The sequence below is a fragment of the Gambusia affinis genome, linkage group LG17 (genome assembly GCF_019740435.1).
Source record: "Gambusia affinis linkage group LG17, SWU_Gaff_1.0, whole genome shotgun sequence".
NCBI lineage: Eukaryota > Metazoa > Chordata > Actinopteri > Cyprinodontiformes > Poeciliidae > Gambusia > Gambusia affinis.
This window is the reverse complement of record NC_057884.1, coordinates 1,933,823-1,957,450: the sequence shown is the minus strand read 5'-3', so window position 1 is coordinate 1,957,450 and position 23,628 is coordinate 1,933,823. Positions and strand designations below refer to the sequence as shown.

The 23,628-nt window shown below is 41.1% G+C and overlaps 1 protein-coding gene across 1 annotated transcript; it reads left to right on the top strand.

Annotated features, from left to right (window-relative positions):
* Positions 1 to 2,962: 2,962 nt before the first annotated feature.
* On the top strand, positions 2,963 to 23,604 carry crb2a (crumbs cell polarity complex component 2a). The gene is made up of 13 exons (XM_044096588.1): positions 2,963 to 3,137; positions 6,824 to 7,516; positions 9,429 to 9,624; positions 10,866 to 11,005; positions 11,494 to 11,664; positions 11,750 to 11,863; positions 12,515 to 13,468; positions 14,638 to 15,209; positions 16,169 to 16,334; positions 17,383 to 18,253; positions 18,509 to 18,625; positions 19,724 to 19,850; positions 20,006 to 23,604. The coding sequence occupies exons 1-13, from the start codon at positions 3,071 to 3,073 to the stop codon at positions 20,225 to 20,227; spliced, it is 4,410 nt and encodes a 1,469-aa protein (XP_043952523.1). The 5' UTR covers positions 2,963 to 3,070; the 3' UTR covers positions 20,228 to 23,604.
* Positions 23,605 to 23,628: the final 24 nt, after the last annotated feature.

Below are 23,628 nucleotides of genomic sequence, written 5' to 3'. Positions count from 1 at the left end.
ACCTGCATTATTTTAAAGTTATTCAAAATTCAATTAAGTCAGCGCGTTTTTTTCCAGTCCTCTGTCTCAACTAGAGGTTTTGAATGAATGAGGAATAAAACACACACACGCACACACACGCGCGCGCACACACACACACTTCATTTGATTCTGCTGTAAAAATAAATAAAACAAAAAAAGTAAATTGCATGTGCTTGTATAATATTTTATCAAGTCCTTAGGACTCCAAAGCATTTCATACCACATTCAGTCATTCAGCAGTTTACATGACAATGGTGCCATATGCTACTGGATAGTAGCCACAGCTGCCCTTGGAAAACGAACAAGAAGTAGACAAGGGGCAGTCTGACAGAGTTGAGGCTGTCATGCATCAGCGCCATCAGATGAAGTGTCTTGCCCAAGGACACAATGACAAAGGTGGATAGAGTGGGAATTGAACCGATATTCCACCAATCGAGGGATGAACTTCTACCGTCACTACCATTGTCCCAAATGTTAAAGAACAAGAACAGTTTAGAGTTTGATAGGAGAATAGTTGAGAATAGTTTTTGAAATATTTTAAAATAGCTAAATAATATATTTAAATATTTTTTTAGATCTGAATTTCTGCTTGACAAAGTCTTCTTTTTAACTAAGAGAAATCTGATTCCAAGTCTAATTATTTTCTAAGTTGATATTGATCTTTGGTTTTTTTTATTTTTTTAAATTTATTTATTTATTTTAATCAAATATACAGATCCTGAAAGCAAATTCATTCATTTTATGTTTTTGTGTCATTAGCCATGTGCCATATTCAGACTTCTATTTTTGCTTTCATGTTACAGTTAAATGTTTCAGATAATCCAAAAATTTCAATATCTTTGGACTGTAGGAACTAGCATGATTTTATTAAGGGGTTTAACCAGTTTCTAAGCAGATTTGTTTAATTGTTTCTCTTAAAAGGGGGTTTCTGAAGAATTAATTTTCTATAAATCTCAGAATGTATATTGTGATTTATGAAACTAGGCAAATTTTAGGACAACCTTGTTGGTAGCTGTTATTACATATCTAGAAAGTGGGTGGACCTATCATGGAAAAAGTACAGAACTGGATCAAACAGACCATGTGTTGATGATCTAGGAATAAATTTTAACCTATATATACCCAGTATAAGCGCTTTGCAAATAACTTCTAAAAGATTTCAGTAAGATTGACATTCTAGTGTGATACAGTAAAGCGCTTTAGAAAATTCATTGAAACTACTCATCTTACTTAAAGTGTTGTCTTTATACTAATCTGTGAATAACATTTTGATTTGTTGGCAAATACAATTTATGTGAGATTATGATGTCGGAACACATGTGGTACTGCAGAGAACAAGCAGACGCTGAGGTGTCAGGTCCAGATTGTGCAGACAAACGTTTCTGAGCACCTGCTGGTGGTGGAGGAAGAGAGACTGAACAAGTGATAGATATCTGCTAATCTCTGTGGTGTAGGCAAGCTACTTAAACTTCTGTGGACACTAATGAGCTTGGAAGTAAATCCTGGCCTGGACTCACTGGAACGTATAAATGTATTATGTCCAAGTTGTTTGGCTGCTTCATGCACAGTCCAGCCTCTGGGAAGAGAACAACATACTGGAGTGAGCTGCTTTTTATCCGGATCTTCTATAATCCGTTAGCATTTTGTAGTGGGGGACCAGAAGATATAAAAAGCAAAAGGAAGAAACAACTTTTTAAGACAGTAAGGCGTATAAACAATATGATTTTAAGTAAGCGACCAGATTGGTGGAATTTGAATGTCAGTTGGATTAAAAATATCAACATGTCTAAGTTTTAGTGGGACGTCACATGAGACGCATCTTATGACGGCTGAAACACAAAGAGCTCTCAACCTCTTTGTGTTTTTCAAACCATACTGATTGCACCAGATACAGACGTATTGCTAGATTTCAGGATGTTTCACTGAGTGGAGAGAACATCATTTTCCCAGAAACCAGCTGTGGTCAGATGCTCCTCACCAGGTTTCCAATGGAGTCAAAGGAATAACCTGAAGAGATGTCCACGAGTCAAAGACCACAAACTGAGAGCTTCAGAAAGAGATTTTTGTAGGTAGACATTTTTCCATTCAAATAATAACCAATCCACTCATCGGTATTGGGTTCTTTGCACATTTAATTCACAATGTTCCACTGAAAAAAAAAATAATAATCTGTTTTCTTCAGAACATTTGGGCAAGCCAAGAAAATACAGGTTTAAAATGGATCTGGCCAATATTAAACTTTTTGGGTGAAGTTGCACAAACCATGTTTGGAGAAGAAATAGAGCTGGACTTCACCCTCAATTATAGTGTGGGGCTGTATTTGATGATGTCATCAGGGTTTCCCCAAGAGTTTCATAAGCCTGGTGGGCCACCAGTCTTGACTTATGCCCCCACCAGACTAAGAATTGTTCTAACCACTGCTAAGAACTTCAGCAAACAAAGTGACAAGTCACAAATAAGGGATAAACAAATTTTGGACACTTTCATCTGGATGAAATGACTGAAAGAACTGGTTTTGTGTTTGGCTTTTTAAGACTCCACAGTTGGTGTTTAATGCTAATAATTTCTTCCAACAACACATAATTAACTAGTCATATTTTAAAATTTTCTGTCAACGTTTAAAAATTTGAAACTCAAAGACATGGTGGGCAGCAGGATGACTACCACCGGGCTTAGCAAGTTTTCTGTGGGAAACCCTGTGTCATATTCATATGTGTGAATTTAATGTGAATATTTCTTTAAAAAGAGATAGCTCCTTTAATTCCAAAAGTCCAATGAGAGAGTTCATACCAGCACTTGCACAGGAGCAGGTGTTAGTCCACCTCATGTTTTCCTGACAGCTCTCTCTCTCTCTCTGATGGCTGATCACTCTCCTTATGACCAGGGGAGGCTGCCTATGGCCAAGCATGGAGGGTGGCTGTGGAGAAAGTCAACCTCTAGACTGAGGCCAGCCAGGAGCAACATGTCGAGACTTTAACACTTGCCTTTTTGCTTTTTTATTCTGATTTTTTTCTTTTTTCTTGAATGGACGTACATCTCCAGCTTTAGCATGGAGCTGGGAAAAGTTCATTTGAATTTAAAGACACTTCTGCTGACAATGATGATGTTCAAGTGGGGTGAGTAGAAACTTTTAATCCTTCTGTTTAATGTGAAAGTCCCAATAAAGAAAATCAACACAAAACAACTACATTAAATAATGCAGATTTACTTTAATCATTGTTCTACATGTAACATTTGTAGAGGTGAAAGTCTGTAAGAGCAGTGTTGGATGGGAAGGAATGTTATTGTGCCTCTTGATGATGGTGCTTCCCAAACAAGTGGCTGTCACAAAGTTGTGTGATGTAAGACCTCTTCTGAGCCTCAGCTATGTATAAAGAAGATGAAGCAATAAGGAGATGTTGTGTTTTGTCACCCTTAACAATTATTTTGAACTTTCATCATATCCAGTAAAACCGAACAATAGTGAAAAGGCCACAGGCATGATGAGGACAAATCATTTCAATCACCAAAGTTGGAAACTTTCTCAGACTAATAACGTAAAGAGAGCATTCTGAACTTGTGGGAGTTGAGTTAATCTGTGTCTGATTTGACACATGACTGACTCAGAATGAGACCACTCAGTCATGCAGACTCAAATCAGAGCAAACAATGGAGGAGTAGAGAAAGTTGGTTCATATCTTTTCATGCTTGAACGAAGCTGCAGAATGAGGTCACGTAATGTCCCGTTATGTTTTTTAATTTTCCACTAAGTTCTGGTTTATGACATGATGGTTGTCTACTGTGTCCCCTACCCAAAATAGGATCTGTTGTTTAAAGGTTCTGCATGAATGCTCATAGTGAACTCACCACTATGTCAAGGTCTTTACAGCAGAAAACTGACCAGCAAAAAAGCCACTTTAATGTTAATGAGGCAGTTTTTCTATATGCAACTTTGATATATTATTGATAACTAAGCATTTATCCTGTACATCTGCATATATATTTGTAACACATGGTTACATAACATAAAGACTTGAACTTGAAGTCCACCAAACATTTTTCCAGGCTTTTACTGTTAAAGTTCATTCTTATTATTTTATTACTGTATTATTTCAAACTGTTTGTGGTGTTCTACAATGTAGCAGATAGTTCAAATAAGATCAATAACATAAAAGCAGCTGCTGTTTTTCTAAACTGAAAAAGATGAATATAGATTTATACATGGTAACAGAACATTTTATAACTATAAGTAACAAATGGGTGTACTTATTTACCTTAATATAGAAACGATTAAACAATAAAAAAGGTTATTTTTGCTATAATATTCATACAGCTCCTTTTTTTTGGTATAAACTAATTAGTGCATAAATGTCCTTTGGCGGGTATGAATTTAAAGTGTGTAAAATGGCTTGTCAGATAACATCACAAAGGTATGAAATAGTAGATGGCTTGTACTTGTATAGCACTTTATCAAAGGACCCCAAAGCAATTCACACTACAGTCATTCACCTATTCACACACACACACACACACACGCACACACACACACACACACACACGCACACACACACATATGCTGATGGTGGCAAGCTACCGGATGGAAGCAAGGTTCTCATGCAGGCCTCGGACCCCCACCTGCAGGCAAGGTGGGTGGAGGGTCTTGCCCAAGGACACAACAACAGAAGCGGGTGGAGCGAGGATCGAGTCAGCAACCCACAAAATAACCAGCAGCTATCAAATAGGCTCTAAAATCAGATTTGATTGACTTTTATTCTTATTTTTATTAGGAAATGAGAAAGACATGTTATTGAAGCTGTGTTCCAGTTGATTACACCACATCATAAGGATTCTTTGTTGTGTTTGTAATTACTGAGCTGATACAACAGGAAAGATTGCGTTAGGATGTCTTTCAGCCCTTAGTCACTATGAAAACTTTTCCAACACTCCGCTGCCACTCTGGAGCAGCTTAGGCCAGGACTCAGGACACGTCTCATTCAGAGTTGAGTCAGATTGTAATGTCACAGACACAGACCAGACTACAATTACCATACCTCCTTATATTTATGTCTAAACACCCAAAGAGTCACAAGTCACAAAAGACAAAGGTGAACAGGAAGGATAGATGAAAGAATGAAGATTGAATCTTCTAGACTTAATCTGTCCAGGTATCGTGCCAGGAGATTAGAGGAGCAAGGGGGATTGTCCTCAAGACGCCAAAGGGATTACAACATGGAGAGGTTGGGGAGGTCAGGGTGGCTCTCAGAGCTCACGTGAAGGAAAGAAGGATGACTTATAAAGGGGATATGGAACATATCATAACACAGCAAAAAAAAAAAAAAAAAAAAGTTTAGTCAAATTAAATAGTTTTTCTTGGTTGAAGAAATACCTCAACTCTGCTGGAAATAATGTTATTTTCTGAAAGAAATAACTTTGTGTCACAAAACAGTAAAATAATAAGAATAATATAGGCTAAACACTTTCTTGCTCTTTCATTACTTAAAGTATTATTAATGATAAAATTTTTACACAAATTGTTTAATAATTATTTGATAATATATATAGACTTTCAGGCTGGTAGTTCCTAACTCCTGAGCCAAAATGGTTGATTTATGCACTATGCCTTTTCCAGTGAGAAGCCCAATCACTTCCTCTCTTAATTGCTAGAAACATTCCTGGTAGCCTTCTTGCACCTCCTTACATGACTTGGATCTAATCTTAAAACTCCAGACAACCACATGTAATTCTGTTACTGTGCAGGTGGCTAACCCCCCACTGAAGCCCACAGTAATCTGTGAAATTTCAAACTTAGTTAGTGTCTCCAGCTTAGACTAGAGGCAGGATGCATCTTAGCCAGAATTGGAAATGACATCATCCCTCTGTGGTGAAGGAAGGCGGGGCTGTAGGGGTCCCTCTCTTAAAGCAGATTTACAAGAAATGAATAAAAGTGATAAAATAGAATCACAAATAAAGAGAGGAGACCGTGTTTGTTGCAAAACATGTGCAGAATACACACTAGCATCCACACAAAGAAAATATGCTCCACAAGGACAGCTGGAGCACTGACACTGGTTAGAGAGCTTCCACTTTATCTTCTGCACAGACATCCCAGCTTACAGGGTAGCATGATTAACAAGATGCACTAATAACCAGACTGGTCCTTTATCTGTTGTGTGAGTTACTGTGCATGACATCCATTCGGTCATGAAAAGGAGGCAATATTCTTGTAGGTCCTTTAATCTCCTTGTCAAAGAGGCAAGTCTACTAAATTAATCAGAAAAAGGAGAATCACCCAAGACAGGTTGGACATCAGAACCGACCCAGTCAAGAATCAGTCACACTGACAGCTGGTCTGAGTGCTTGGTCTTACTTCGTTAGCTCCTTCATGTGAATGCAAGAATAAAAAAAGGAGAACAGAGAGATTAACATCCCATTAGAAAATAAATCTCCTGTCATGTGGTGCAGTAAAAGTCCTCGATTAGGAATGAAGCAGACGGAACACTTAAAGGACAATCAAAAGTAAATCTATGCCAAATAAATGTTTCCCTGTTGATTTTTTTTCATGTATTTGTAGCATGGTTTTTAGGGTGCAAAAATAAACTCTAAAGTACAATGAAGATTAATATAAGAACAATAAATCAGAGTGGAAAAACGAAATGGGATCAAACCTCTTTATCAGTCTAACATTTTAAAAATGTTTTTCAAATTTTACATGAAAATCCAGAACAACACCAAGACTGAGCAGTTTTCAAAAGATTTGATCACCATCACACTGTTTTTTTTTTTTTTTTTCAGTCTTACACAATTTATTTTTACTTTGCTTTAGGAACTCTCTGCTCGGCCACATCAGAAAAATGCCTGTCTGCGCCTTGCCAGAACGGGGCCACCTGTGTGGACACCATGGATGATTATGCTTGTATCTGTACCAGAGAAGGTGTGCTGTACATGGGCAAAAACTGCGATGAACTTTACGATGGCTGCTCCTTTGTGCCATGTGACGACTGCACCAGTACCCCGGGAACGAGGAAATACCACTGCATATGCCCGGATGGACTCACAGGGGACAACTGCACCGAGGAGGTGGACGAGTGTCGGAGCAACCCTTGCTCCGAGCCTCGATCTCTGTGTGTGGACCAGCTGTATGGATACTTCTGCAGGTGTCCGGCTGGATACGGAGGTCAGGACTGCAGGACGCATGTGACCGACTGCATCGATAAACCTTGCATGAACAATGGCACCTGCTTGCTCCGACCAAATGGCTTTGAGTGCCGCTGTGCAGCAGGGTTCAGAGGGAGGAGCTGTGAGGAAGACGTGAATGAGTGTTTATCGGAACCCTGTCAGAACGGCGCCATCTGCATCGACGGAGTGGCAGAGTACCACTGTTTCTGTGTGCCCGGCTTTCAGGGCCACAACTGTGAAATAGACATTAATGAGTGTGCTTCTCAGCCATGTGAGAACAATGCTACCTGCATCAACGAGAAGGACCACTATGAATGTGAGTGCATGGTGGGCTTCACAGGTAAGGTCCACAGTCGGCCCATACACTCCTACACACGCACACACACTGCAAGGTTTCCCCCAGAAAACGTGCTACACCCAGTGTTTGGGGTTCTAGGACAGCCATTCGTCCAGAGGCCCACCATGTTTTTTAGGTAAAAAACTTTTAGAGTTCACAAGAAACTTGAAAATATCACTTGATAATTATATGTTATTGGAAGGTTAACACCTGAACACCAACTATAAAGTCTTAAAATGCAAACGTTTAAAACAAACAAACAAAAAAACAAAAACTTAGATAAATACGCAATGCTTAGCCTGGTAGGGGCACAAGTCAACCCTGGTGGCCCGCCAGGCTTATAATACACTGTGGGAAATCCTGCACCATAATTCACAATCTTGGTTGTGTATGTGAGTAGGTTATGAAATTCAAGTGAATTAGTTTTGTTAGAGAAGCTTTATATGAAGACCTGGCTGGGAGACACTCTGGAAAGTTCACCTGTCCAAGTCCAGTCCTCGGGGTTTTACAACTTTACAATGTTTTTAGATTGGCTTTATTACACATGTATCAAACAATAAGGCAATTAGCAGAACTCTATGGGATTTGACTGACTGCTCAGGAGGTTATTCAACCATCTACACGTTACAGGACTGAACCTTTAGACCCCAGAGCCTTCATCCTGTGAGGTAGTAATGTCTCACAGGAAGTTAGTCAGTAAACTGCTGCCTTACAGTTAAAAGCCATAACTGTTTTGTTCCAAAAGAATTATTTTGGGGGATAAAATAACATTGGGTTTGTCCTAGTAAAACTATCCAAGATTTTATGGTCAAAAATATGCCTGAACAAAATATAAACTGTACACAATTTTGGGCTAGAAGTGATCAGTAGATGTCTGAGTCATGTTATAGTCATCTAACAGAGTGATGAAGGGAATCACACAGCAGCACCTTATGAGGTCAATGTTTTAGCTCCACCAAACAGCATTGGTAGTGAAAGAGGCTATGCAGCCCACTATTACGACAAACTAAAGATTTTAAATGGATTGGACCCCACATTTCTCAAAGTTCTGTTGATGTTCTTGAAATGTTGTTGTTGGTTTTACAAACAAAGATATTCTTTTGTCTGATGACAAATTTGGCCGATATTCCCAGAATTCCAGAACATTTTCTTAACCCTTTAATTGTCATCCCAAATACTGTCACATGCAGGTCAATGGGTCAATCAGACACCGGCGTCCTCATGGCAGTTAAAGGGTTAAGATAAAAACTTTTTAAACTACTTCGAATAACTAGTTGAGCATACAACTGTTTGATAGCTTGGACCAATCAGAATGCATGTGTGATTGAACTGAAATTATTTTTTTGTAAATAGGCGTTTGTTGTGGATTGGCGCTATCAAAATAAACTGAATTGAATTCAGATATCTGGCAAAAGCACAGTGAATAATTTTGTAGAGAAATCTCATTTCCTCATTGAAGTAAAGTAAAGCATCTAAAACTCTGTGTAAATGTGAATGTGACAATAAAGACTGGAGATACATTTTAAAATGAACAATCTTCTGGGATGTCTTTAACCGCCCTCTGATACTGTACTGCATTGTCACAATCCTTGCACCTTATGATACGTATTGTTACTGAGGTGTAGACCAGCTGTAATTGGGTAATTTTAAAACCTTTCCATCTTTTGCTTTCACCTGGATTAAGCAAAGCATGTGGATGAGCTCAGAGGCAAGACAAAAACCTCTGATGTCATCCATCCATGAACTGAAATTAGAGACGCAGCCTTGAGAGGGTTGTTTGGGTTGTGTGTTGCCTGTCTAACGGAATCGTGACCTTTCAACTCTCATGGGCTCAGAAAGAGTTGATACAGTGTTTGTGTTGATTTGCAAAACAGCTTTATTGAATTCCAAACACTGACTCCTGTACGTCCCATAGGAGTCAACTGTGAAACTGAATTAGACGAGTGCGACTCCCATCCCTGCCAAAATGGAGCCACCTGCCATGATTTGACTGGAATGTACTCTTGTGAGTGCCTGGCTGGGTTTGACGGCATCAACTGTGAGGTTGATGTAGATGAGTGTGCCAGCCAGCCCTGTCAGAATGGAGCCTTCTGCCATGACATGGTAAACAGGTAAGTAGTCTCCATAACAATCATGCCCACCTTAAGCAGTAAAACAATGTTGTATCCATTTTATTTATATTAGACACTCATTACACTGTTGTAATGTGTGTCAGCCTTTTATTTTAATGGTAATAGATGACTTAATTCCATAGAAAAATAATGTTCCCACATAGTCTCTTAAAACATTTACTAAGTAAGCTAGCGTGCTGCTACCCTCTAGATTGTGTGAGGAGCATCTCATGTGCATCACTGATGCGGCATTGGCACAAATCAGACTTCAATTTTGTAGTAATAAACCAATAATAGCATTGCTTAATCTGACCATTATCCATAACTTTTACTCACATCGGGATGCCAGAAGCATGAAAGTCAAGGAGAAACATATCATATATTATTGTAATTATTTGGGTAATTATTATTTACTCACATTACTCACTCAGAGGATTGAAGCCTCATTCTCAAAGTGCCATCTGACGATTTAATATGTCAAAAACTACACTAGTAAAACAAGACACACCAGTGAAGAATATGGAAAAGTAGCATACTAGGTCATGACGCAGCAGAACACTGTGAATTCCACAACACCACTTATCTCTGTATACAGAACATATCAAAAGTGACACATGTACTTTAAAGACGTTGCAGGATTTGATGCTCCACAAAATCTTTAAATCTTCATGTTTTCACTCAAATGAAGTGTTTTTCAAAATGGCAGCTTATATGGCAAGGTACAAATTAACCAGCTTTAGAACTCCCTGAGAGCAGTAGTTTTATTGTCAAGACCCTGGACAGGTCACCAGTCCATCACAAGTCAAGACAGAGTCAAACAGGATAAACAACCATGCACATAAACACACACACACACACACCCACACACACACGCACACACCTAATGACAAATTATGGAGGCTAATTAGCCTAACAGTCATGTTTTTGGACTGTGGAAGGAAGCTGATGTACTCAGAGTTAACTCATTCATGTACAGGGAGAACATGCAAACTGCTCAGTGGTACAGTTGGTAGCATTGTTGCCTTGCATCAAGAAGATTCCTGACCTGGGATCTTTCTGCAACCTTCGTCTAATGATTATATACTTTTCTGTAAATCTTACACACCTTTCTCATTTGTCACTGATGGACATCTGTTTTGCAGAATCTAGTGTCTGAAAAATGAGCTCCTGTAATGTCTCAAATGATCTCAGTCTGCTGATCCTCTCCAGTCTAATCACTGGTATCTATCTGTCTTTACCAGCTATAAATGTGACTGCAGTGACACAGGGTTTGAGGGCGAACACTGTGAAGTGGATATTGCTGAGTGTGCCTCAGGTCCCTGCCAGCATGGTGCCACGTGTATAGAAGAAGTCAAGGGATATGTTTGTCTTTGTTGGCCAGGTATGGAAAGACTGTCCCTTTCTCTGCCAAGACAAGATCCAGCATGACGGACTCACAGGGCCACTGTCCCTGGATGTAGAATACTTAGGGGACAGGAAGAGCTTGTGAGTTGAAGTATTGTAAGATGATTTAAAGTTACTTAAACAGGCCTCTCCTAAGAGAGACAATTCCTTAGAAAAAAACAACAGTAGGAGTAAGAATGGTTTAGTAAAATAGACATTGTTAAGGATGAGAGAGAATGATGTACTTACTGATAAAAAAATTGGAAGGTATCTGAGATTAGATAGAGAGAATTTGAATATATCCATCTGACTTTGATGTGGAGCTGTTTTGTAAGTAGGAATTAATTTAGGAATTTTTTTTTTTTTTACAAATTCTACAAACTGTTAATTTATTTCAATTTCTGCAAATTATGGATTGTTGCATATACATCAGTGTCCATAGTGAAAAAACTGGCAAATATGTTAATATTTTTGCCTTTTTTTCAGGTTATGAAGGAGCAAACTGTGAAGTTGACTTTGATGAGTGTGCTGAGCAGCCCTGTCAGAACGGTGGCGAGTGTTTCGAGCGCTCAGATCCTTCTCACTGGGAGCAGGACTGGGAGCTCAGGTTTTCAGACGCAGCCGGCTACATCTGCCAGTGTCAGGGAGGTTTTGCAGGTTGGCAAAGAATGAATGAGAAACTAAGTGATCTCTCACACTTCCGGTCTGATGGTGCTGACTCTGATGTTTTTCTACATTTCAGGAGAAAACTGTTCCATCAATATAGATGAATGTGAATCTGAACCGTGTCAGAACGGAGGCGCTTGTGAGGATAAAGTCAATGGCTATGTCTGTGTATGCCCTATTGGATTCTTAGGTAAAGTTTCTAATCTACAGCCAACCAATCAGAGCCAAGAGGAGGGACTTAGAGCTTACAGTGAAATAAAAAATAATAATGGAGAAGCAGGAAAACTGTTTATTCACTGTCATCGGTGGCCATGCTAACTAGCCTATCATTCATGGCAGGCCCTGCTGTGGGGGAGGAGCTGTAGTAGAGCAGAGGGAAAGGGGGAAGATTATGAGAGGTGTGTATACAAGCATGATTGACACTGCTAAGACCCTCCTCCTGGCTCTAACTGGTTGTTTCTGACCAGTTAAGCAGAGTATTTCTGCAGGTAGCACTGGCAGAAGGCAGAGGAGCTCAATTTTTTTCACATATTATCCATCTCATATTATGCTGTCACAACATAGTGATAGTTTTAACAAATATGCCAACAAAATGCTACTGCCAAAACTTAAGTTTGTGACTTTTTTACACAGTCTATATCACCTTATACATGCTGAATTTGGAGATTTCATGTGGGTGCATGATTCCTTGTTCAGAGCAGAATTCTTCTATATTTTAATGGAGCAGAAACATTAGAATATTTAAATGATTAAATCCCCTCTTGTTGTTATTGTGTGTTAACTTTCTGTTACAGATATCAGCTGCAGTTTCTGTCTAACATTCAGTGTTCTCTCTCTCCAGGTGAGCTGTGTGAGTTGAACATTGATGAATGCGAGAGCCAGCCCTGTCAAAATGGCGGCTGGTGTGAAGATGGCAGAGGATTGTACACCTGTCACTGTCCTGAAGCTGAGCCTGGCGACCTTCCATGGGGAGGTGACCACTGTGAGGTTAAACTCTCCGGGTGTGTTGGCCACAAGTGCCAGAATGGAGCCAGCTGTCTTCCAACTTTGGAAGAGGGAAAGCACAGCCACAAGTGTTTATGTCCGCATGGCTTCTACGATGAACAATGCTCCACCAGAACAACGTTCTCACTGTCCAGGCCTGGGTTCATTCATATACAGATTGCTCTCAAAGAGAAAGTCCGCAGGGAGGTGGAGCACCGTGGTCACCAAGGTTTGGGGTTGCAGCTTCGCTTCCGGACAACCTTACCCAATATGTTGATCTTCTACAGAGGAGATCTGGATAATTATCTTTTCCTGGAGATTGTTAACGGTGGCCTTCATGCAAAAGCTTTTTCTGAAGAGTCTGAATTGGATGTTACATTTGCTGGCCCGGTGAGTGATGGAGACTGGAGGGATGTTCATGTGTTTTTGGATAACAGAAGTCTATTCTTGACCCTAAAGGGTCCTGACTGTGACAAAGATGGATGCACAGTCACAGATGGTGATGATGGCGAACCTCCTTTCCAGCCCTCTCAAGCCTTCGCTGATGTTTACATAGGGGGAGCACCAAATGACCTTTTGGAGCTCTCTTTAAGTGGTGCAGCATTCCTTGGATGTATCGAAGACCTTATGATTGACTCAAAACCTATCCTACCCCAATCGCTTCCAGAGGGCCAGGATTTTGAGTTGGGCTGTTCCAAGATGGAGTGGTGTAAACCTGATCCCTGTAATGGGCACGGCCACTGTGTGGATCTGTGGACTAGCTACCAGTGTGACTGTTTCCGTCCCTTCCATGGGGAGAGATGCTCTGAAGGTAACTATAATCTCCAGCCAGGTTCCAACTTCCCAAACTTGGCAGATTTCTTTTACTGTAGTCTAAGGCTGTTTTCTGAGTGACCACATAATAGAGCTAGTGTACAAGGTATAAGGACCCAACCGTACCAGGTATGAGAATAAGGGTGTTACCTGATAGTCTGGTACTCGGTTTGATTGGGAACTAAAGTTGCAACATTTGTTAGATTTTCAGCTGGTGTAGCAGTTCTCTTTCACACTGCACCCGTCAAATGATCCAAACCCTTTGAGAACCGAGACCAAAGGTTGTAGGAGGACTAGAGTTCACCTTTTTGGGCCACATTAGAGTTCAAATACACATTCACACTACTCCAAAAAGACTTTATAGGCAAACGGACTGCAGTTCAAGTAAAATGGACCAAAAGGGATTCACACCAGCCCTCACTGTCTTCTTCAGAGTGAAGGAAACTTCCTACAGTGGTTCTTGGTGCAGCGCCCCCACAGGCGAGGCCCCCACAGTTTTTGAATGGGTTTGAACTGTTTGTCACAGTGCAGTGTAAAAGGGTACTGCAGAAGCTGAATATGGAACAAATGTTGCAGTTTTGGTCACCAATTGAACTGAGTCTATACTGGACCATCAGGTGTGAAAACACCCTAATAATCACCATGCTACTACCACAAACTCTCATGTATATAAATCTTAGTATGCAGATAACCAGTAGGAATTCTCTCATATACTAACTTTATTTGAGTATGGAGTTAAATTCTTGTTGATTTCACCTTGTTGGTGGAAGAAAACACATCAACCAGTGGCAGTAGGAGTGCTTTCTGTTCCTTTCTGTTCCATTGCTGATGCCAGATCTGTCTCTTGACATATTCTCAAAACCACACAAAAACTGGGCTGTTTTCTTTAGCATTACAGCTAGCTAATACGCTACAGAGTTTTCATAGACAGATTTAGAACATGTTTTGAGTACACACCAACACACACTTATTTACCATTTTGTTGAGCTATATTGTTTGTTGTTTTCAAGATGTATCTATTGATTAGCAAAGAGCTAACTTTAAATTAGCATTGGCTTCTTAATTCATTTAAATGCTATCTGCTTTGTGTGTAATGGCTATTTATTTTCTGACGACTGGAAAGGTGAGGTAAATTTTAACACTACTCTTCTTCTTGTCCCTTGACAGAATATCTTTCATGGACTTACAGCCATGAGGACACAGTGAGTTTTAGCTCCTATGATTTGGAAGAGAGCCATGGAAGTAACTTCAGAGTGTCGTTTTTGCTCAAGTCCCTGAAGCCGGACGGGCTGCTGTTCCAGCTGAGAAGACCCCATGCAGAAGATGAGGGGGAGGCCTACTTTTCCATCTACCTGAGGATGGGGAGGATTTTCGTCAGCTCTCTGCCTGACAGCTCCCCGCTGACAGCTCCTGTGTTTGTGACCACCGGGGAGAAGCAGCTTCTCTCTGTGGAAGTCAAACACACACATGTGATGTTTGATCATGCAGGACTTAACTATGGAATAGGAGAGATCCCTGAGGTGGCTGTCCGGAGCGGAGATAAGGCTTATGTCGGAGGGCTTCCAGAAGGCTGGGACGCTGCTGAGTGGGGGGGGCATTTTAAAGGCTGCCTCCAGGACCTTCGTCTAGACGATGCACATTTGGATCCGGGTGGCTGGAGCAGCCCTGATGAAATAGTTTATGTATCAAGTGAAGCTGGAAATTGGAAGGAGGGCTGCATCAGTGATGATGCCTGCAAGGTACAACAGACCTTCCTTTTGTCCTTTGTTGATGTAATTGACTAACAGAAATATCTTTGTACATTTTTCCATGAGTAGCATAACTTTATTTTGCTTCTTCTTATTAGATGGGAATCTCAATGAAATTAATTCCAGACTTTGATTAGACCACAACAAAACTTTTATCTTGTTTTTTGCTTGGTTTTGATTTTTCTGGCCCTTCAGAAATGGACTTGCTGATATGAAGTAGATTCAGGTGTAGTTTAGTTTATGATTATGAGCTGAAGGTGGGACATTCTCCTTCAGGGTTTTCCACTCAATATGGAAGTCCATCAGTTACAATAAGTGGTGATCATCAACCCTACCACCACCATGTCTGACAGTCAGGATGAAGTTGTTTTCCTGAAATGCTGTGTTAGTCACAGGTCAGACAGAACACACACCCTGGGCCGGATTGACAAAGATTCTGGCCTCTGGGCTGCAGCCAGGTTTGGTTCCCGTTACAACAGGAAACATTCTTCTGCTAAGGCAAATTACAGTACATTAATAGGTACATTAATAGTCCCATAAATCATCAGGTATGAATTAATGCATTGTAGGTTTAATACATCATCTAGCCAACAACTCCATGTTGTTCCCAAAGAAATCTATCATAATGCCATCATTTTCCAGTGCTTAAATATTGTTTATATTCCTACAAATCCAGAATATTTATACAGCTCACCTAATTTGGGCCAATAGGTTTTATACAAAGTGAAATATTTGTAAAATGCATATTAAAAAAAACAGAAAGAAAAAAAAAATCTTTGTTGCCCTCTCAAAAGTTGAGGCCCTGGGTTACTGCCATGTAAGTCCTTTCTGAAGTCTATTATTCTCAACATTCCTGGGGAACATCAAGATGTCTCCTTTTCCTACAGTTGTCCTGTGTGTGCTGTGATAGTTTGACCTAACCAAGTCAGTCAGCATGTTTCCTGTTACAGACCAAACCATGTCAGAATGGAGGGGAGTGCACCATCACCTTCAACGACTTCACCTGTTCTTGTACGGAGGAATACACAGGGAAGAACTGCCAAACACGAGTTTGGTGTGTCAGCAATCCATGCGTCCATGGCGGCTTGTGTGTGGACCTTCCTGATGGATATGAATGTAAGAAATCTGCACCAATCTTTTTCAGCAAGTTATTCATCTGTTTGTTGGATTAATGCAGCTGCTTGTATTTTGGCCTGGACAATCTTCTATTCATCGTCTCCAGTTAGTACAAAATGATGCTGCTTGTCTGCTGAGTGGCACAAAATGAAAGGAGCATGTTGACTTCCCTTCACTGCCCCCCGGCCTATTTCAGGATCCAAACTAAAGTTTTACTCTTTGTTTTTAAATCATTGCTTGGTCTTGCCCCTTACTACTTGTCAGAGCCACCCTCTATTCATGCTTATACTTTTTGATGTCTTTCAGCATTTTGTGTGTTTTTTCCTTTTAAAGCACAAATTAATTTGATCTTGACTTTGACAGCTGAGGTTGCATAGAAATAATATAACCATTCAGTTTTGCGAACGCCTGGATGGACATAGCCTGGATGTTGAGACACAGCCTCTCACCAGAGCTGCAGGGTCCAGGCCTCTGAAGTTCCACCTCTCAGAGCAGCCCTTTCCAGCAACGACCCCACTCAGCTCCTTCAGACTAGCCAGCAGCAATTAGCAAACACCTGGTGGAGCTGTGTATCTGCTCAATTCACTACAGCAGCTACTTCTAAGTGAAACGCTGGTAAAAAAAAAAAATAAAAAAATTAAAAAAAAAACGTTGTTAAAGGATTAATAGAGGAGCCACGTTGTGATGAATCCCTGAAGGCGGAGTTTAAAAAGAGCAGGAGTTTTTAAAGAAACAGGAGCCCTATTTCAAGCCAATGAATTTTGAAGTCAACTTTCCTTTAAGTTATATTTAATATATATAGCATTTTTAGAACAACTGGAGTTATCACAGTTTGGTTGTGCTGTAAAATAGCACTATGTGCCTGGAAACTTGACATTGGTGAACTTTGACCTTGCTAACTTGCTTGAATTAAAAGCAACAGGAGAGAAAAAGCTGGTGTATTTTTGTGCGCTTTGAGAAAGAGAAAGTTCACAGCATGACTTGTCATTTGATGAATAAGATGTGAACACTTGAACAGTAGCAATGTTTCCTCCATGTTCGCTGCTAGGTTTGCACAATGCCACGTTTGAGAGCAACCCAGTGCAGTACAGTCCTGGAGGCTCCCTGGCTGGACCTGTCGCTGACATCTACATGGAGCTGCGGACCCGATCAGAGAACGCTGTGCTCCTGAGGGCCTCCTGGGGCTCCAATCTGCTGGTGGTGGGCATCCTGGATTCCTCTGTCTGGGTGGAGATCCAGACGGACAGCAGCATCAAGTCGCTGACCCTTAAAGGAATCCGTCACGTGACTGACGGACGCTGGCACCGCGTCAACGTCTCCATGGCAGACTGGAAGCGCAAAGCCTCCCCCTGGGTCATCACTGTTGATGGAATCACAGATGCCACCAGCAAACAAGAGCGCACAGGAAGTCTGAGCTTCCTCAACAAGAAAGGAGCGTTGCTGTCTGTTGCGGACAGCTTCACTGGCTGTTTGGGTGCAGTGAGGCTTGGCGGGATTTATCTGCCCTTTGCAGATGACCATAAAGCTCCGCAGCCCTCTCAGTTTCACATAGTTGGAAAACCCAAAGTGCATCTGGGCTGCAGCAGCGCGCCGGTGTGCGATTCTGGTCCCTGTCTAAACGGAGCCACGTGTGAAGACTTGTTCAATAAATTTGGTTGTGTGTGTGACACGGGTTGGGAGGGAGAGCTGTGTGAGACGGACACCGACGACTGCGCGTCTCAGCCCTGTGTCTACGGCAACTGCAAGGACTACCTGGCGGGCTACGAGTGTCGCTGTGACCCGGGTTACACCGGAACGCTGTGTGACCAAGATACTGATGAGTGTGCTCTTCATCCCTGTGAACATGGAGGAACCTGTCAGGATGGGGATAACATGTACACCTGTGTGTGCCCCACGGACTACAGCGGGCCCCGCTGCCAGTGAGTGCCGGCTGTGCTCATTCTTTTTTCTATGCTACATCCCTTCTATTGACAGTCATGAGGTATTTCTTATCTTTGAAATATTGCAAACCATGAGAGAGAGATCACCCAAACTGTTGATTTTGTTATGACAAAGTGGTGTCTCTCCTTAAATATTTAAGTGGCGTTTAATGGATTTACTATATAATGAAGGCAAGGTGTAGATCCAGTATTGTCTTTTGAAATTCCTTTTATAACATTATTGTTTTTTTTTAGGTGGGACTATCCTCCATTACAATGTGACACAGACGTCCAATGTGCAAACGATGGAATATGCAGAGATGGGCTCTGGGGAGCTAACTGCACATGCATGCCAGGTTTCACAGGCAGCAGGTAAAATAACTAGAACATTTGCAGTATGTAGTTTTTTACTTTTGACAAAAAAATAGTTTGTTTCTTTTTCTATATTTGTTAAAACTGTCACCATGTGATGAGACAGATAACACTCTCATCACTAAACTAAGCTCTTCCACCTGCTACCTGAGCTGCTATTGCCGTCTGCAAAAATGGTCCAGTCCTGGAAAAGAAAAACAACCAATCACAGCCGGGTGGAGGTTCTTAGCGCTTCCAATCAACACGTTCATGCGCTGCTCAATGTGCTAATAGCAGAGGAACAACTTACCGTTACAGAAAAACTGCTTATCTGCAGCCACGAATGCTAAAGCCATGCTAATTAACCTTAGCATTCATGGCAGGATAGTGGTCATGAGCATATCTGGTGACATGAAATCATACAAACCATGATTAACATGTAATACATTAAATTTAATACATTTAATACATTAAACAAGTATTGCTTAATGCTGGGGCAGGTGGAAATGCGTGTTTACAGTAATGTGTCTTTAGGGTGTGATAACATCGCTAACTGTGTGGGAAACTCCACTGGCTTCACTGATTTCACACAAACACACTTCCAACAGTTATCTGTGACAAGCAGACCAAGTCAAAGCTCAATTCTAGAATAAATATGACGAACAAACTGCTTTTTACATGGCAAAAACACAAACTCTTCCCAAGTACTTTTGTCTAGTTTTTAGTTCAAATATTTTAGTTCATGAAATAAGAAAAAAATTTAATTAAAAGTAAGTTTTCAGCAAGATAAATACACTCAATAATTCTTGAATATGGAAAAAAATAATATGCTTTTTCTGTTTTGTGTGAAAAAATCTGCCAGTGGAACTGGTGCTTGGTATTAGTATTATTGACCTCTAATAGTTCTTCATGTTTTGTTTGCCTTGTCTGTGGATTTGTAAAGGGGGTTTCCAGCCAGGTGTTAACTTTAGGGGGTGGCATGTAAAGTTTGTGAATCCTCCTTCAGCAGATTCTGATGATGGAATCTGCTCCTCAGTACGCCACCCAGGACGGTGGGCCCTGGAGCCCAGGCCTGGCCATCACTGCCTGTTACATGACATAATTTCCTCTTTTCTTTAGGTGTGAACTGGAGCTCGATGAATGTAACTCCAACCCCTGTCGGAATGGCGGCTCCTGTTTGGATCGCTTCAACATGTTTGTATGCGAATGCCCGGCGGGGTACAGCGGCCCGCTCTGTGATGTCAACGTACGTTTCCTCCGTTGGTCTTGTTCTCATGTTTTCTGGGTGTATGGATGTCTGGGGTGTGTGTAAGCCAAAGACTGCAACTAAAACAAAACAACACAAAAAAAGAATAAAGCCACAGCATTATTGCTAGCGTTTGTTTTCCTGTGTGTTTGCAGAAGGAGGCCCATAAACAGGGAATCCCGTGGCTGATGGTGGTTATCCCGCTGCTCTGCCTCTGTGTGGTGGTCCTGCTCATCGCCGCCACCTTCATGCTGCTCACAGCCAGGAAGAAGCGCCAGTCAGAGGGGGCTTACAGCCCCAGCGCTCAGGAGCTGGCCGGAGCCCGGCTGGAGATGGACAGCATGCTGAAGGTCCCACCAGAGGAGCGACTCATCTGACCGGCTGGCCGGCTGCTGGGTGGAGGGAGTTCCATCTGATCGGAGCGCTGCAGGATGAGCTGGGCACTCTGACGCATCACAGGGCACAGCCTCCGTGTGGTGGCCGACGCTTCCTAATCCCGTAAACGTTGTTTGTGGCGGAGCCTTAACGCTAGTTTCCTACCAACTGCCACTTATGTGGACTGTGTGTGCGTGTGCAGCGTCACAGTCCTCTGGCTCTGCACCTACGTTAATGGATTACAGCATGTACTGTACTGGACCTATGACTTAAATCTCTGGCTTAACTTGTTTTCCTTGTGACACTGGGACGCTCAGATCCCAGCCGGAGGGAAACGTCCAGCAGCGACTCTGATCTCTGCAGCTCTTCTCGAGGTGCGGGAATTAGTGGAGAACTTCACAGAAATTTGATGTCATCAACTGTGTTGTCTCCATTATAAAAAGTAGATTTCTACCCATATGCTGATGTTAATTTGTGTACAGTGCCTTGCAAAAGTATTCAAACCCGTCAGCCTTTGTGGAGGAGTTACAAGCAGGAAGCTGGTGTTGAAAGAAAATCATAAGAAGTTCTGTCTGCATTTTACCAAAACTCATGGAGAGGAGACAGCAGGAAGGTGTTGTGGTAAACACACGAGTTGCTTTACTTTAACAGAGCCAGAGAAGTTAGTCGGAAGGTGGATGAAGCTGAGTCCAGAACAGTCCTGGAAGAAAACATGTTTTCTACAAACACGCCTTGAAAGTGAGGCACTGACTTACCTTCCAGCAGGACAACATTCAAATGAAGGATTGGACTAGATCAAATCATCTTTGTGTGGCTGAGTCAATGTCAGGATCTGTATCCACTGGAAGCGCTATAGCGATATCTGTAAGTTCTATTTCTAGAAGCTCTGTTGCCAATTTGAAGTTTGAGCTTCTCTGCTGCCAGAAAGACTGAGCAGAACTCTGAGTCCAGACAGAGCATACTGGTGGAGATGAACCCCAGAAGGCGCTCAATGAATTATTAACTCAGGGAAGTTGGATATTAATGTATGACATATTTTTAAGATGTTTCATCGCCTTGTATAATTTTCCTTCCACTTGACCATGACGCTTTATTTCTTCTCGTGACGAATCCCAGTGACCTACAATGAAATTCCCGGTTCCAATGTGAGAAACTGGAAAAGGTGCAAGGGATGCAAATACTTTTGTGAGGCACTGCAACCTGAGTCAGAAAGGGTCTGGACTCTCAACACCACGCTGTCGTTTTTATTTATTTAACAAAAATCACTCAGAAACTAAATGTGGTGGAAGTAGGGGGGCTTAAAACAGTTCTGTTTTTAGTCTGCATGTTCTGATGCTGTTTAAAACGACGGTCAGAACGTCAGACATGTTATCCACAGCAGATAAAGCCTTTAGCTGCTGCCTTGTTCATACTGGTGTTGTACTGAATTTTCTACAAAGAACTATTTTTCAAACCAGTTCAGATTATTTATACAGTATTAATTCACAACACGCCATCTCAAGGAGAAGAATCTACTCGGAAATCCCAATTCAGACCCACCCAATGCACTGTAATATTATTCAAATGTCCACAAACAGCTAATAAGAACATGACATTTAACATGATTGTGTTCCACATGCTAGGTCATTTCTACACACTCTGTGCTGTAAATAACTACAGATTACTATGGTAACGTGTGTAATACAAAAATGTAAGAGTTTAATGAAATAGTGTGTATATCTCCTGTTGTACTTGTTGGGAGTTCTTTGATTTTTCCAAGCTGGGTGAAACGTGTCATCCACTGTAGGACTACAGGACCAAACTAATACAAACCCAAGAGTCGCAGAAATGTATGTAAATAGTTTTAGGTTTCCACAGAAAACTTATGTTGCAAGATCGTTGTTGGTAAGTGAAGTCCGTCGCTTCCACTTTCATATTATTCACCAGTCGGAAATTGCAACTCAGCAAAATGTGCTGTTACACTTTTGGCTGTGATGTGACTGAGTATTTTCCTGTCTTATAAGTTTCCTTTTGCTTTTTGCCACAAACGTTTTAGACCATCAATCACGACTGATTAAATACGGAATGCAGTTTGGTTTAAAAAGGTAATCTCTCCCTAAACATAATTTGTGGTTCTTCAACTCTTGACAGCAACAAGCGTTTTAGGTGACAAGCAATGAGTCGCATTAGCATAAATGGCCTGTTTGAAACAATATGACAATTCTAAACCTTCATGTTTTTTCGTCAGTCAGAGGTGACTTTATCTGGACATTTTCCTATAGGCGTGGACACACTCTTTTTTTTTTTTATATACGTCTCAAGTCATGTGATCAACAACTGGCTGCTACTACTGGCAAAACCTCTGAAAACACAGGAAGTAGTTCTGACGATGTGCAGCTGGCTCCACCAGAGCTCTCACTGCATCACACTGTTCATAAAGGTTATGTCATTCCAAAGTGTTGAATCCATAACTCTTCTGTAAAATTTCAAACTATTTTCCCTAAATAGCGTCTCCCAAGTAAAGTGTCGGGGGTTTGATGCTCCAATGCTGCCGGTTTTCAGTAGTTAATCTACCACAGGTCAGCTGCTCCCTGGACAGATAGCTGCACTGCCGCAGGGCAGCAGATGACACACACACACGCACACACCTGCGCCTCAAAGCCATTTAGAGAGACCAATTAACCTAACAGGAGGGAGAACATCAGTGAACTTATGTAACCTGCACACACAAACACAGCAAAAACATGCAAACACCACATAGAGCAAACAGCTGCATCACCATGCAACCTCAATAGCAAGTTTAAAGTAACACTGTCCTTACTATGTATTTTTAGTTATTCATTTGGTCAAATTTGCTCTGTATGATTTCACTCCTTCTCTAATATGTTGAACCCCAGCAGGTGTTTTTTTGTATTTGTGACAGTTCTTTATTTATCCTGTCCCCCAACACCTACAGACTTCATTTCCTTTCACACTGCTCACCCCTTCAGATTGATCCTGATCCTACATCTGCCAAAAAACTCAGAAATTTTGAAATTCATTTTCAGAAATTTTCTAAAAAGCATTAAAGTTTTTTTTTCCTGTCCACAATGGCCCCAATACGCCGCTGTACCATTATGTTCAAAAGAAACAAAAACTAACCTAAAATCTCTTTCAGCGGTTATTCCAGTTTTACATTAATACCATGATAGATAAACTGTTGTTTTTATGTTTCTGTTGTGAATATTTTCAGAGTACAGTAATTCTGTGACATTTTCAAAGTGGCACACGAACAATGAAAAATGGTGCATATGTGAAAAGAAAGCCAAGTTTTCTCCTCTTGCTGCACTTGAATCCTTATTGCTGCCAGTGTTTACATTAATGCTGATGCATGTAAACATGGAAATAAGTTAAAGTGAAAAATAAAATATGGAGGTTTTTTTTT